The sequence below is a fragment of the Prionailurus bengalensis genome, chromosome B4 (assembly GCF_016509475.1).
Source record: "Prionailurus bengalensis isolate Pbe53 chromosome B4, Fcat_Pben_1.1_paternal_pri, whole genome shotgun sequence".
In the NCBI taxonomy this organism is placed as follows: Eukaryota; Metazoa; Chordata; class Mammalia; order Carnivora; family Felidae; genus Prionailurus; species Prionailurus bengalensis.
This window is the reverse complement of record NC_057358.1, coordinates 105257136-105274365: the sequence shown is the minus strand read 5'-3', so window position 1 is coordinate 105274365 and position 17230 is coordinate 105257136. Positions and strand designations below refer to the sequence as shown.

The window sequence follows — 17230 nt, the reverse complement described above, 5'->3', positions numbered from 1 at the left end:
AAGAGCAATACCTTATTCCAGCTGAGATAGCTTCTGATGGTTTCTTACTGAATAACTGAATAAGCTAATAAACTGTTAATATTGATAATTAAGTACATGAAAACATAACTATGCACTTACTGTAAATTATTATTAGATAACTTTATTTCTTAGAAACCAAACTTGGGGAAAGACAGCACTTACGGCCATTATTACACTGATTTTCAAAAACTCCATATTATTCAAGTGAAGAATCGAAGAAGGAAAGCAGAGTAACTGTTCATGCAAATCCGGCATAATTTAGAAAAAAAGGATACTGAAACTAAAACTAAATGTCATGATAAATATAGGTGAGGTTCCATTGAAAACAAAAGGCATATTTTAGAAAGTTACATTCAAGTCACAAAATCATTATCAGAGCCAGGAGAGACCTCCAAAATCAGGCTCACTGATTTATCCAAGGCTATATTATTGCAGAGACAGAAATAAAACTCTAAGCAGTCAAAGCATGTCCTCTTCTAGGTGGTGTTCTTAGACTCCTCTAGGCATTTATTTTATTTTTTATTTTTTTTTAGAAATACAGGCATAAAGAGAGAGAAAATGAGAGAGAAGAATTCTTTTAAATGTTTGTTTATTTTTTGAGAGAGGGAGAGCTAGTGCAGGGGAAGGGCAAAGAGAGAGAGAGAGAGAGAGAGAGAGAGAGAGAGAGAGAGAAAGGATCAAAAGCACAAACCATAAGACCATGACTTGAGCCAAAGTCAGACGCTTAACTGACTAAGCCACCCAGGCGCCCCTCCCCTGAACATTTAAATGTCACCATCTCTATGCTTCCAATGTAACTTATAACTCTAACATAGCACCTATCACACTGTATTACAGCTGTCTTTTGTTATCTGTCTTCCCATTGAGTTATACATTTCTTTAAAGCCTTTTATCTAGAAATCCCTGGTATCTAGCAGAGTGGGCAGTTAGTAGATACACAGTTCCTGGAGTATCTTCTAGATCTTAGCATACTCTATGTTGAATAAATGTTTACTGATATTCTCAATGCCCAAAGTTGTTACTGATCAGCTCTTCTGTTTTCATAATTTCAGAGTCTTTATTTTAATTGCACATTGGTTTTGAGTTCAAAGGAGTTGCTAAAAAAATTCTATGCCCCAATATCCAAATTCTGGATCAAATATTAATGATTTATAGAAAGACTAAAGAAAGTTCCTTGAAAAGAATATGAAATATAATCAATCATTTGTAACTTATTTTTTTAAGCTTTCTTTTCTTCAAGGAATTGTCTGAAATGTAACTATAGTTTTTAAATAATAATTTGTTTTCATTTTTATAGGTTTTAGGCTAAAACTCTTAGAAAACAATTTAAGTGATGAATATGTGATGTAGTAGGCATCATGATATATAAATAAAGCAAAGTATTTTCTCTTCAATTTTGAGTTTATGAATAGAAAAAATCCCTATGATAATCAGGTATGAAATTACAGTCCTTATGTGAAAAATTGGACTGAAAAAGAAACAAACTTGGGGAGATACAAATACTCTTTTATATCTGTCAAAATAAAGCAACTCATTCTTCTAACAAATACAAATTTAATATCTGCTATATATCAGACATTGTTTGGGACACTTAACAAATTAGGTGATTTGCAGTTCAAATGAGCAAATTAACTTACTTGTAACAAACATAAATTCATATTTATTTTACACTATGTGTTATAGCCAGTGGTGTCATGAAGCTGGCTCCTAATGGCTCTAGAGAAAGCCGACTGTGTCATTTCTTCCCAGTTAACATTCAGTGACATCAGGATGGTAGCTTCAAATTGGCCAAGTGTATTTATACCATGGAAATCAGGAAACACTAACATTAGGGGCTTTTATTCAGGGGCAAAGCCAACCACTAAAAATTTACCATCATACTACTGGCTGTAACCCATTAAGAGGGTCATAAAATCAAGTTAGTCAATTATGACCAATATTTTATAAAATTTAATAGAAAGGAATAAAATAAAAACATTGGCATGCATTAACTGTTGTAAGATCCAGTATCTTTCAAACAACAAACATTAATTAACCAAAAAGAAAAAAAATAAGCACTTTTCTTGTGAAATTTCTGTACCAGTTTATCTATTAGTCTATTCATATAATACAGGGTAGTGATGTAAAATATGTTTCTTAATGTGGAACTGAGTTTTAAAAAGGTGAAACCAGTATTATAATCAAGAGAACAAATAAAATCTTCTTCCACAAACATGTTTTACAACCTTTGTGGTCATCATATGCTTTGTGGTTAAAGATTACATGCTTCAGAGAGAAATAAAAACTTCATAGTTAATGGGTAGGTATTTAGAAGGTTTTTTCTTTCTTCTCAAGGAAAACCAAAGAGGGAATTATAATTTATGAACACAAAGGAATCTGAGTTTTTGTAGGTTTAAAATTAAATAAGACCTCTGTCTCATCAGGATAGTGTGCTTTCATCATTTTGCTCTAGTGGCCTCTGGAATGTAAACCTTCTCTTTCTGTTTCTTATCTTTGCTAAGAAGGGCAAAGCCAGTCCAGTACCTTGAGAATTCCCAAACTACTTATGTCAACATAATTATTTCTTCTCAAGATGTCTCATCAAATACCTTCGTTTTTTCTTTGGTTTTAACCAGTATGGAATCGGATTTTTCTTAATTTTATTTCATGTTATTCTTTTATTGAGCACTTGCTACATATATTATGATGAATGTTAGGCATTAAAAGAAAAATTTCAGAGATAACCTTTTTGTTTTAAAGTTGCTCAAAGAAATAAATACTTACCTATCTTGAAAAGATTAAACCCAAACCATTATTTAATTATAATCAAATAATGGGGTAGGTGCCAAAGCGAAAGAGCACATGAAGAGATCATTGCCCTTCTCCTCTTACAGAGTTAGCGGTCTCATTTTACTCAACCCTCAAAATCAGTACACCACAGAGACAAGGCAGGAAAGAAAACAGGCAGAAAGAAGAAGAAGGGGTGAGGGAAGAGAAGAAAAAAAAATATTTTGCAGATGTAGTTAGTGAGTTATTCAACCATCATTCTTAACACCTGTCTACTTTGCCTGCCTCACCACAGAGCCTGAGAAAGTCAAATAGTCACTTTCCAGACTCCCCTGCAGCTGAAAGTTACCTTGTGAAACATATCTGTGCAAGAAGACATGAAAAAATTCTGAGAAATTTCTGGAAAAACATTTTTGTTTTACCTTCCTTGACAAAATGGGAGAATACTTGAGGAGAAAGTCTCTAACTCATGCCCACTTCTTGTGAAGACATCATGCTTGCAACAGCAGCCCTGAGAGGGAAGTAGAGATGTGAACCCAGTGCCCTGATGTCATGGAGTCTGTGAACCAACCCCAGAACTGCTACTCCTTTTGTTTATGGGAGGAAATTTAATGACTTTGTTGTTTATGCCACTGTTAGGTGAACTTGCCATTATTTACAGCCCAAAGTATTTACAACTCAGGTTCTGGCCTAGATTCTGGGTATGGTTAACCACTGTCGTCTTTCTTTCCAAGATGTGGTTCTTGAGAAGTCACATGCTTCCTACATTATAGGTAGAACTTATCTTGAAACTATCTCAATCTCCGTTCTCTCAAGGCCCATGGGGAACAAATAGAAAATGAATAGAAAAATAGAAAAAGCTAATTATGTGCTATGTGCTATAAAACCAAAAGCTAAGCAGGATATGGCTATTACAATCATGCCAACTTAATAAAATATTAATCCTAGTAAATAAAATATCTGATACTTACATAAAAAGAGAGTTTATAGAATGTGAGAGATACATTTATCTTATAGTGAGTACCTGTATTTATTGAAACTTAACACAAAATAGAGACATTTAAGGACAGTGTGCTGCTCCTAAAAACAAAAGGTGAGTATGTCCACATGTACTGGGCCACTCAGAGACCCCTCATCCTTACCATATTCCAGAGAAGCAAAATAGCACCGGGTCATTTTATTTGACTGTGAACAAGCTATAGGGTACAAAACTGAAGAGAGGGAAGCAGAAATTGGGAAACTGTCTTAACCTTGTGTGAGAGAGGATAGACTTACCAATCTCCAAACTATCTCAATCTCTGCCAAAGTCAATGTCCCTGCCCAGTTCCTAAACTTAAACTAACCAAGCTTTTCCATATTTAAGTATTGCTATTCTTAAAAAGAGGTGAGGACCAGTATTAGCCTTCAGTTCCATGCTTGGACTCTCCTCTATATCTAGGAAGAACCAGTATTTGTATATACCCTGAGCTTCCCCTATTTCCCTCATTTTATTCATACAGGATCTATATGTAAGCTTTTGTCTCAGGTTCTGGTTTCCATTCTAGTCCTCTAATAAGGACCAGAAATTACTCCAAAATTCTAACACATTAGGTTTTAGCCTCAATGCTTTTAAATTTAACAGAATCTTCCCAGAAGGCCAAATCCTCTCTATCCCAATTTCTGACTGATGCTTTAAGAGCGTGACTCTAGAGCCAGACTGAGCTAAAATTTTAACTCCTTTACTTATGAAGTGTATGATCTTTGGCAGGTTACCTAACCTCTCTGTCATTCAGTATACTCAGCTGAAAATGGACATGATAATAACAGTATTACCTTTCAGGGGTGTTACAAAGAATAATGAAAATGGAAATGACAAGATTATAACCTCACAGGAGTGTTAGGAGGCATAAAGGAGTCAATAAAAGTTAAGTACCTAGAATAGTGCTTCACATACAGTAATTAAAAGATTAGCATTCATTCACCACTCATGGGGAGTTTTACACCTGGTCAGAAACTACCACTAAGTGTCCTCAACTTTCCAACAAGATCCTCTGAAAATAGATGCCAACTCATGTGTGACTAGAGTTTGCCTTTTGAATACCAGTGTAAGCAACTGGCTACCTTCTTTGGGGTGGATACTTCTTTCTGGGTTAGTTCCCCTAGTCTTGGTTCCACAATTTCTGGTTTATTTTCCTTTCCCCACTGTTAGGGTCCCAGTAAATCTCATGGTTGAGAACTGTAGGTCTGACAAATGTGACTCTTGGTCACATCACTGTTCTGCTCAAACGTTTTCATTACCAAAATGGATTTTCCATATGAGTCCTTTCCAATACTCTTTAACATTTCAATATTTCATATCAATCAGATTACCACCTAGCTAGGGAATTCATTCATTTCCAATGAGTGATCTGCAGCACCTTAACTTAAGCCACCTTGTTCACATGCTTGGAATGCTCCTATCTCATTTTTGCCTATCTAAATCTTATGCTACAAAGCTCAACTCAAAAGTTACTACCTTCGTAAAGTTTTCCCTGATCACCTAACAGGAAATGATCTTTACATTCTAGCTGGAATGGTTCTTTTAACACTTATTATATTCTTTTTTCTTAGCTCTAAGAAATCAATTATAAATTGTATACCTTCATAATTAATTCATAAATCACATACGTTATTGTCTGTTGTTGCTACTATTGTTGGCTTGTGTACATTTATAGTACATAAATACAGTTACAGTCTAAAGGTACAAGTTTCACACAAAGGAGAAGCACTCATAGCAAGACCTGAGATTAGCCTGTACTAACCAGATAGGGTTATCACAAAGGATCTCAGAACATAGGGTCCGTAAATAAAACAGAAGTCTATTTCTCTCTTGTCCTAGTTCAGAGGAAGGAAGGCAGTATACGATGTGTTATCCAGAGACCCAGATGATAGGCTCTCTGCCATCCTCAAGATTAGGCTATCAGCTTTGATATCAAGGTTACTGTTATTACTTGGCTAATAGGAAGGGTGAAAAGAAATGGGGTGCAAGTAGCTTCCTTTCACATAAGTTGCACACATTACTTTGACTCACATTCTGCTGGCTTGAACTCTGTCACATGGGAGATACTCTAACTGGGTGGCTGGGTGCCATGTGCTCTACTAAAACCAAGAAGAGTTAGCATTATTAAAAAGAAGATGACAACAATGGATGTGATTACATTCTGTTTCATATACATACTATTACATTCCCCACTCTCCTTTATACTCTCCTCTTTCCTGTGCCTTATTCATGTGTTAACATTACACACAGGCACCTGTGCGTGCGTGCGCGCGCGCGTGCACACACACACACACACACACACAGTGGCAGGGAATGCTAACTGCCCACCTAATACCCATTTTCTCCTTTGTCATTCACAGAGTCTTGATTTCATTTGGAGGTGCAATGTGCCCATCTAGAAGGTTATATTCCTAGCCTTTTAGAGGTAGTGTATGAGGAAAGGAAGTTCTATAAAGGATATTGCCACAGTTGGGAGAAACTCTTTCATCTTCATATTTGAACTGTAATGGCTGGAGCAGTAGCAACCATTACATAACCATAATTGAAAAGTAAAAAACTTTAGAGAGTTTGACCTCCGCCTCCTTGAACCATATGAAACAATGTCAGCTACTACCTTACAGATTTTCTAGAAAGACAAAAACAAATCCTATGGCATTATGCTACAATAGTTCCATTTCCATGTATTTAGCTATCTATTTATAACACTTGCCCAAAGTATTGTCACTCATCTATAAAGCAATCTCAAAATATTAAACGTGTCCAAAACTTTGTCCTGAAACTTGGTCTATCCTTAGTGTTTTCTATCACGTAAGTCATGCCATCATCTACACAGTGGCTGAAAACACACACCTGGCAATAATCCTTGACAACTCCTGCTCCTTTATCTCCCACTCTGAATAAACATAAATGTTTCTTTTTTTTCTTAATTCTTTTTTCAATGTTTATTTGTATTTGAGAGACAGAGAGAGACAGAGTGTGAGCGGGTGAGGGGCAGAGAGAGAGGGGGAGACAGAATCTGAAGCAGGCTCCAGGCTCCGAGCTGTCAGCACAGAGCCTGACTTGGGGCTCAAACTCATGAACCGTGGGACCATGACCTGAGCGAAGTCAGATGTTTAACGAACTGAGCCACCCAGGCGCCCCAAACATAAATGTTTCTAAAGTTTTCCTAATTTATGCTATTCCTACTACTGCTGCCCTAACTTTAGTCCTCAGCTTTGTGGTCTCAACTTATGAGACTGTGTCCTATGAGACTCCCTTCTGTGTGTGCCTAACTGTAGGTTTTATTATTTGTAGCCTACACCTTTTAGGGCTATGAAACCAAAGCTCCAGTTTGCCCCGGTACACAAAATTCCCTTAGCGCCTTCAGTGCTACCATTATCTTTGTGGAACCCTACATTCTCTTATATCTTGACTGGACAAATACTATGTATCTTTCCAGTATTTCAATACTTTTAAGAAATGAAATTTAACTATATTCAGCATTTTTAGTTGAATAGGGGTGGGGGCATTCAGGTTATGTCCAGCCAGACATATTTTGTGATTTAGTTTGTTTATTAAGTTTTGATCTTATATTTGGTAGATTTTATCTATGGAAATTCCAAGGGCCTGAACTTGGAAAGTATTCCCTCACAAGGATTTGATTTTGCTTCTGTAGAGAGCCAACTGAAAACTGTTTTGTCCCATTCAGGTCATGGCTTAGTATGGACTTTTCAGGTTCAGCTCCCCCACCATGCAGGAGGCCCAACATCAGTCTCTAGATCCCACTGTGACAAGCAATTGCCTCAGGACAACACTGTCTGCTACATTATGACTCCAGTTCCCTGCTCTGGTTTCAACTCCTCTTCCTCTTCTCTCCTTTTAAATGTTAGGTTTTGATTTTTCTTGATCCATAGAGATTTTCCTTATTTTTTGTTGACTCAGCAATGCTTAAAAAAATACATGTTCTAATTTAGCCAGGATCTAGCTGAACCTGTAGGAGGATTCCTCGGAAAAATCACACCCCCCACACTGCTGGAAATCAAATACATGCTGTTTTGAAAAAAGAAACCATGCTTTATTCCTCTACATTTGTCAAACTTCCAGTATTAAAAGACCACAGTAGACAAAAAATATTTGTATAATAAAATACATATCATAGGAGGCAGAAAATAATGTCAAGTCTTTACTGAAAAGACAGCAATTCTATGTATTCTTGCAATGATGGGATTAAGTCACTCCTATTACTTTGACTAAGAAATTAGCCATACCTTTCTGTATGATACAATGCCTGTTTAATGCTGATATTAACCACCTAATACTATCATAGGAATATACCATACACTAGATATCTGATAAATCTCTAAATATAAGATAAACTTATTTTTAAACAGTATGCTACAATTTTCAAATGATATGCTCAAGATCTTTTTTTTTTTTTTTTTTTTTTTACTTCCAGATGCCTTTCCCCATGAAGTACTTCTAAATTTAAAGCAATTATATCAAAAGTTAATCCTCACAGACAGTGCAGATGACTATATAGGTATCTAGCTCCCTTAAAATTCCTACTGGTGACATAAATAGGGAAACTGTAATATGAGAGGTATTATGTGACTTTGAAAATTTTCCATTTGATACAGAAATGGCACAACCAGATTGAAAGATGCCACTAAAAGACTTTCTGCAGTCCTCCTGTGGTTGAAAATAAAACAAAAGTAAACGGAGGGGGATCTATGGGAGAATCACCTTAATACCCTGTAACACATTAATTCCGGGGTGTGGGGGGGTGCATGAAGGCACTGACGGTAGGAGAAGACCGCCTGGCACTGGGCTCAGAGGCGGGCTGGGGAAAGACCCGAGCACACATCTGTGCCCTAACAAGAGGCGCTCCTAGGAGGCACTTCCTATGGAGGCCAGGTTAGAAGTGCTATAAAACCACCTGAGGTGACTCTCCAAGGTCCTAGATCTTTCTCCACTCCTCCTGTACTCCTAAGCCTCTGCAACGGTCACATACATTTAGAGGAAAAGTCCCTCAGACTGGGCCCAAAGGACACAGAGCACTAACACCAATTCCTTTTTTTTTTCCCACTAACACCAATTTCTGACAGAATACATGACAGACAGATATAAATACTTCTGTGAAGCTCAACAAACACATACAAATGACCAAGTCCAGAGGCAAAGAAAAAAAAGTGATTTCCTGCTTTGTGCTCAGTTTTAAGGAAAACATAAAAACTTCCTAGGAAACCCCCTAGGAGATATGTTCCTCATGCTTCATTGGTAATATCCATTCCTAAATAAATGAAATTACCATAATTAATTGAGACTGAAAGTCCTCTATTTCTGTGGTGCCCGGCTGGCTGAGTCAGAAAAGTATGTGACTTTTTATCTCAGGGTCATTAGTTCGAGCCCCATGTTGGGTATAGAAATTATTAAAAAAAAAAAAAAAGAAGAAAGCCATCTATTTCTGAGGCGATAGAAGGGTACAATCTTCTTAAAGACTGATGCCTGAAAAAAATTATAATTCAGTTAGCAAGGAAAAAGAAATATGTGGATCTAGATAGGTAACCAGTAGTGTTTCCTCTAGCGCTTTTCTACCTTTACAGAAAAAACAACCGGAAGAATTTCTCCTCCGACTTCTGGGGGAAAAAATGATGTAAGTCTTTCAAGTTAATTATGACAGTATAATAATCAATATGAAGACAAAATGCTGACACAATTCAAGCTTGGGAAAATATATACATTCTGTAAAGCACTGCAATAAAACTGTTTCTGGTATTTCTTGTTCTCCTAGGAACCACTGGCTCATAATGTATAAATATTTAAAAGCAGTCTTTAAAACATATGGTATAACTTCGGTATTCATAATGACTCAGAGAGCTCTGAGGTATTTTTGAAAACTGACATTCATGGCAGGCCACCTCCACGATCTACCACAGTACACTGGGTAAACATATCATGTACAACACATATTGTTTGCACAGTACGTATCATCATGAAAAGTTGCAGTGCACATACCAGACTTTCTGACTATACTACGTTGGACTATTAATAACTCAAATTTACATCCCAAAGGGCAACACTGCCCCAATTCTAACTGAAAACCAGCTGTGTAAACAAAGTGAGGGCAAGGCGCAGGTGTGTAAGATATGAAGGGAGAGACACATGACACACTTGACCATTTAGAGATATAACTCCATGGAACCTGAGTGCTAGATCTATGACAGGGAATATGCCAACTCTGTGGATGGAAACCTCATGCCCTGTAAGTTAGTTTTAATGTACTGACCGAACTGTACAGTGGTGGATTCCCATTTTAGTAAGGAATACAACAACGATATAGCATATATTGTATATACAAAATAAGACTATATCCATATTCTATCTATCCAAATAGTTACTGCTATATAGTCCATAATAAACTGTTTGCTGTTGTCTGCCTTCACATACACACACACACACAGACACACACACACACACACCTGCTCATCAACCAAGTTAAGCTATCAGAATTTTAGTAGTATTCATAATTATCTTGCATGTTCCTTTGCTTGTCCTATATTTTTCCCCTTGATTTTGTCTCGTTTCTAGCCTAGGCTAGAACTAAAGAGTTCTAGCCTAGACTAGAACTCGTTTCTAGACTAAAACCTGGGGAAACCAAATACAGAGGGCAGGATTTATTACATGGTATCCTGCCCTCTATATTTGGTTTCCCCAGGTTTTAGTCTAAGCTCTGTACTTCAAGGACCTTTTATGGGTTAATTATTCTAGCACTCTGCACCCTGGACTTTGATATGCCCTCCTGGGCCCTTTTGGGGTCAGCCTTTGGTTTGGATCTGCAAATTTGCATGTGAACAGAGTTTCTAAGTCTGTGTATGGGAGAGGTCAAAATAACTGTAAATAATCTTTTGTTTTAAAGTTTATTTATTTCTTTTAAGAGAGAGAGAGAGAGAGAGCGAGAGAGCGCGCGAGAGCATGCACACACACACACACACATGTCCCAGGCAGGCTCCACACTGAGAGAATGTTATAGCAGAATAACATTTGGGGTCTGAACCCACGAACTGTGAGATCATGACTTGAGCCAAAGTCAGGTGCTTAACCAACTGAGCCACCCAGGCGCCCCTAAATAATCTTGAATAGATTTCCACAAATCATCTTTTAGAATTCTGTATGTCTCCTAACAGAACCATAATAAATATCTTGTTTTTCAAACATGCTGTTCATCAGAATTACCTATAGAGCTTCTTAAAAACATTTACATTCAAGTGCCATTCCTGGAGATTATAATTCAGCAAGTCAGAAGCAGGTCCCTCGCATCTATATACTGAAAGCATCATACTTGATCCAGCTGGGCAGCCAGAATTAAGAAACACTATTATAAAACTTGCAGGAGAGGTTCATCTCTTCTTTCTTTCACTACAGCCAAGATAGGACAAGAAAATGGAGACAAGGGTGTGGGAAAGAGAGAACGAATAAATTACCTTTGCCATCTGGCTTTTGAGATGAGAAAATGTGTCAGTCCAAAGCTCGGCAAAACTGCAACGTAAATAGGATTGGGTTGCCTTTGTTACTCCTCTATGACTTATTTTTCTACATTTTTCTCCTATCTTTTGGCTTTCCACCACTTTCCTTGACCTCCAAAACATTTGAAGGTACTCATGTTGTAATACCTCTCCACCTGCTTCCTTCATATCACTCAGTCCTGTTGTTTTCTGCTTATCCTTCGCTTTCCTGACAAGTAAAACTCCCAACTTTGTTTCAGGTATGCATAAGAAATGCAAGCAGCACTAAAATACTATTAGCTTTTCCTGCTTAAGCCTAGTATTCTTTGCCTGATAATCTCAGCTAAGATAGTTTTGATAGAAAGGCCTTTCCCAGAATTGACTCTGCCTAAAGGAGGGAAAATAAGTCTGTAGCTGCTGGACACAGCTGTAACAAACCTTCCCAACATTTTTTTCGTGTCTAAATCTTGGGGCCAAAAATGTCATATCAACTCAGTGAACAATGGCAACTTCCACTCTAGAGAAGGAAAGGACCCAAGAGCAATGCTTGATATCTGTTAACTGAGAGACTTCCATTTCCAGAGTGTGAAATTTGTAGGTGTTTAGTTTAATCTTCGCAGAAGATCCAAAGATTATTTTATGAATGGCTAAGTATTAAATAAATAAACTAAGAGAACCAAGGAGAGATTCTGGGGAAACGATTTGTGGGTAAACTGAAATGAGAAAACAGAGGTCTCATTCAGTCTAAAAACTACTTTTCTATCCACTGAAATGATCATTAGGATTACCATTATCACTGCCTCTGAGAAAGACACAAGGAAAAACAGGATGGGAGAAAAGACAAAGAGAAACAGTAACTATGAAAGGCAAAGAGAATGAAACGATTTTGAACACTTACCACCCCATGCCTTTGTTTACTGCCTGCAATACCTTTTCCAGTTCTTTGATTAACTCCTGCTGACCTTTTAAGACACAGTGGGTATTGCCACCCTGGGAACTCAACATCAGCTCCCATCCCTCCCTTAAAGACTGGGCTACATGTTATTCTGCTATAAAACACAGGTGTAATATTCTGTCTTATAGTACTTACTACATTCCTTTGAAACTAATGTTTGAGGATCAGAAAATAGAAACACTGGTGCCATATTTTGTGTTCTCCAAACTTTACATTGACCCGACCAACTGTTCATTAAATTTTGGTTTGCTGAAAGAAAAGTACCACTATTTTAAGAAAATATAACTATTTAAGACTGAATAAATAAAAAAAAATAGCATATGAAATACCTTGGAATCATTAAAAAGAATAAGGCAACATCCTATGTGCTGATATAGAAAGATCATCATAATATGTTAAGTGAAAAAAATAAGGTAATAAACTGTTTATCTTTTGGTTCCCTAAAACATAAGAATATAGAGTGTGCACATATATGTATACATTTTCTTTCCTGGAAAAACACACAAGAAATGAAAAATATGGGTGGGGAAACTTTTATTTTCATTTTAAAAATCTTTCTATATATTATTGGAACTTCGTATTCTAAATTCTAAATGATTTTTTACAAACAAAGTTACTAACAGGGACTATCTTGTTCCTAGGATTAAGGGCTATTTTTTTTTTTAAATCCCTTGAGGGTAAAGATGATATCTCTTACATTTTAATATCATCACTGCTTAGCACAGTATGGAACATAGGGGGCATTTGATGAATGTTGAACTACACTGAACTTTGCCTATCATCTGAGTCTTTTACTTCTTTCCCAAAGTACTTTTATGAGCCCCTCCCTCATCTCTCTTTATTGTACATGAAGTGCCAAGTACCATGCCTTGAAGACAGTAGCTGGCCAAGAAACGTTTATTCAATCATATTATCTCCTACCAGTATGAAATACAGCCACAACTAAACTACAAATTTTGATTCAATTGTGGGTTAGTAAATAAACATCCTAAAGCAACAAAACCAGCTAAGGCGATCACTCCAGAGGGAGAATCAGGTGTGGAAAAATGGGTGTGACAGAGAATACAAAACAAAGCTGAAAAAGAGGATCTCGCCGGTGGTGGGAAGTACTGAGATCAGGTCTGAGACCTGATTATACACAGCAATGGCTGCAAAGGTCCAGCAGGATGGCAGTCCTAAGATGGCACTGCCTCAAGAGGAGAGAGGGGTCCTTAGGAAGGGGAAGGCATCTCTGAGGGCATGATGACCATAAAATGAAAGAAGCAAGAAGGCAGCTGAAATGAAAGACCTTTTTTTTTTTTTTTTAGTTTTTTACATTTATTTTTGAGAGACAGAGTGAGACAAAGTGGGAGTGGGGAAAGGGCAGAGAGAGAAGGCACAGGATCGGAAGCAGGCAGCAGCTCTGAGCTGTCAGCACAGAACCTGACGCGGGGCTTGAACTCACAAGCTGTGAGATCATGACCTGAGCTGAAGTCAGACGCTCAACCGACTGAGCCACCCAGGAGCCCCTGAAATGAAAGATCTTATGCTGCAGGACAGCATCTCTGAATTAAAGGACACAACGAGCATCCACACCTTCCCGCAAAAGGAGATGATTATTAAAGAAACTCCATTTCACTGTACCCTCAGAAGAGGAAGTTCTTGAACTAAGAATAAAACCTCCCCCCTACATAGAACCTTACACTATTGCTGATGCAGGAACACATTACTCATTAATAATTTAAAAGCTGTTAAGACTCTGATTGTATTAAAGGTAACATTCTTCATTTCTTTTAGGGAAGATGAATAAAAAGACTGTAAAATAATGTAAATATATGGGTATATAGTTTGGTATAAACACTTTTCTAGTTTTAGGTTCACTTCCCTCCCAATTTTTATGTTGAAAATTTTTGTACTCAGAGAAAAGTTGGAAATAATGGCATAACAAATATATATATATGCTCCATCTAAATCAAACTGTTGTTAACTTTTTGCCAATTTGCTTTCTCTCACTCTGTATATGTCTATGTATTTACAACCTTACTTGTGTGCACCTTTCCCAAAAGAGAATTTTGAAAACACATAAAAGAATTCAAATTCTATGAACTTTTATTTCATAAAAATCTTTGTCAGTTTTAAGGATGACCTCTATGTCACCCAGTCAAATTTCAGTAGAATTAATCAATCATAATTTTTTTACCTCTTGAACATGACTAAACAAAAAAAAATCAAAACTTCCTATTCATCTGGGTTTTAAAACTGAGAAAAGCATAAATCCCATCCATATGCACACATATTCTTGACCTAAAAATTCTTAGCAAGTGGTGCTAGATGTTGATAAAGACTTCATTATACTAATAGAAAAGAGAGCTGCTAATGTTAATAGACTGAATAACCACCTAATCTGAACCAGAGGTTTTGAAACCATACCTTATGGAGAGATATAACATATCAAGTGGATGAAACAGAGGAATTTCAGGAGCTGCTCCGGAAAGGCCAGGGGATGCAAGTCCTCCCACAATACTCTACCTTGTTCCTCAGGTCCTTTCTCAGTCCAGACAGCAGCCTGAATATTGTTTTGATGCAATTGCACAGTTATGCAGACTTTTATTTTATTTTTGTTTACCTTTAATCATTTTTATTTTATTTTTTTGATTGATTTACTTATTTTTTTATATTAAATATATTGTCAAATTGGTTTCCATACAACACCCAGTGCTCATCCCAAAAGGTGCCCTCAATACTCATCACCCCCTTTCCCCTGCCTCCCACCCCCCCATCAACCCTCAGTTTGTTCTCAGTACTTAAGAGTCTCTTATAGTTTGCCTCCTTCCCTCTCTGTAACTCCCCCCCCCCCCTTTCCCTCCCTCCTGGTCTTCTGTTAAGTTTCTCAGGATCCATATATGAGTGAAAAGATATGGTATCTGTCTTTCTCTGCCTGACTCATTTCACTTAGCATAATACCCTCCAGGTTCCATCCACGTTGCTGCAAAAGGCCACATTTCATTCTTTCTCAGTGCCAAGTAGTATTTCATTGTATATATAAACCACATCTTCTTTCTCCATTCGTCAGTTGATGGACATTTAGGCTCTTTCTATAATTTGGCTATTGTTGAAAGTGCTGCTATAAACACTGGGGTTCATGTGCCCCTGTACATCAGCACTCCTGTATCCCTTGGGTAAATTTCTAGCAGTGCTACTGCGGGGTCATAGGGTAGTTCTATTTTTACTTTTTGGAGGAGCTTCCACACTGTTTCCCAGAGCAGCAGTTATGCAGATTTTTAAAACCAGAGTATGTTGACTCTTCAAAATACAGTAAAGAAATTTCTTCAAAAAATTATCAATATTCTTTACAAAACAGAGGCTTTGGAAATGAAAGCAAACTTTGCCACTGTACATTCACCTCAAAATAACTCAGCTTTACTATTTAAGCAAATCTATATATTACAAGTATTTTTAAACAGAAGTTCTCTAAAATTTACCGCATAAAATTTTTAAATATTTACAGTTTTTAGCACTCATTAAGACCATTTTATGAACCAAAAAAAACCCTATAATATTACATGAGGTATTGGACATCAAATTTCTTTTGCGGTAACATTAAAATTGCAAGGAAATCGGATATGCTCAAATGTTAATTCAAATGTTACTGTCAACAATAATAAAAAGGAGAGATACAAAGTAGCCGTTATGCTCAAATAAAGAGAACTATGAGACATGGAAAACTTTGTACCTTTGTGCAGGTTTTCAAATTCTTCAGATAAGAGGTGATAGCAACAACCCACACTGCAAACTCCCTTGATTTCAGGCTGGGAAGTAAATATTCGCAGGGTATTTGGAGCAAGATCACCGCAAGTATGGAGGCCTACCATCAAACAATCCTTTAACAATGAGAAGAAAAAATAAATTTTGGCATTAAGAGGAGGGCTAAAAAAACATTTCAGGTGAAGATTTTAAATGTTCGTTAGACTATATGGAGCTTTTAAAAATGATCAAATTCTACCTAGAAAGTATTCTATGTTTTTTTTTTCTCATTATGAATAATTATTTCCTTTATAGGCAAAGTGTGTAAGATCTTTCATCACAACTAACATACTTTTGAGTTGACTTTCTAGTGGTTTTGATTAGTTATCTGTTTGAATTTTCTCTGATCTCTTTTACAACTACTGTTTGCTTAACTATTAGCCAAATTAAAGCCTGGCCAGTCAAATGTAGCATCCATTACTAGGACAAACTTGTGATTTGAGACACATTTATACCTTTTAGTCAGTTTTTTATTCACTTCTGTACAAACTGACTATCAAAACTTTCAAAACCCTGTCATTAAGAATAAGTGTGTTAAGTTGGCAATTCTACTGCAACACCAAAAAAGTATATTCATTGCATAAAATGTGGCAATATTAAACTCAATAGAACATTTTTTTAAATTAATGTTATAACATGAATTTTATGTAACAGTTCTCCTATGAAATGTTTCTTTTAATTGCCCAAAGCCTAATTTAAACGTACACACATACAGAATGGGAACAAACACATATATTCACAGAGCTTAATCATTATACCAAGTTTGTTCTAACTTCCTCATCTGTAAAATGAGTATAATAACAGTCCCTACTTCAGTGGATAAAACTTAAATAAGTTAATACTGGTAAAATGACATAGTACAATCTCTAGCACACAATAAAATTCAGTAAGTGCTTTCTATTCTTATCATCATCATGATATATGTGTAAGAGAGGTATAAATCTCTCTCTTTAAAAACATTTTTTTAATGTTTATTCATTTTTGAGAGAGAGAGATACAGCGTGAGTGAAACAGGGAGAGAGGGAGACACAGAATCTGAAGCAGACTCTGGGCTCTGAGCTGTCAGCACAGAGCCCTACATGGGGCTCAAACTCACAAACGGTGAGATCATGACATTAGCCGAAGTCTGACACAACTGACTGAGCCACCCGGGCGCCCCTAAATCTCTCTCTTTAAACTTAGCTTAGTTCTGCCTAAAGATAATAC

At 36.7% G+C, this 17230-nt stretch overlaps 1 protein-coding gene across 4 annotated transcripts in view; it reads right to left on the bottom strand.

Annotated features, from left to right (window-relative positions):
• Positions 1–17230, bottom strand: part of METTL25 (methyltransferase like 25) — a 161125-nt gene that overhangs the window by 102437 nt on the left and 41458 nt on the right. For all 4 annotated transcript variants that reach the window (XR_006294400.1, XR_006294401.1, XM_043561685.1 and 1 more), the window contains exon 5: positions 15954–16101. Coding sequence is in view for 2 of the 4 variants with exons in the window: in XM_043561685.1 (XP_043417620.1) it covers positions 15954–16101 (148 nt within the window). In the remaining 2 variants the exon portion in view is untranslated. The remainder of the gene's footprint in view (positions 1–15953; positions 16102–17230) is intronic.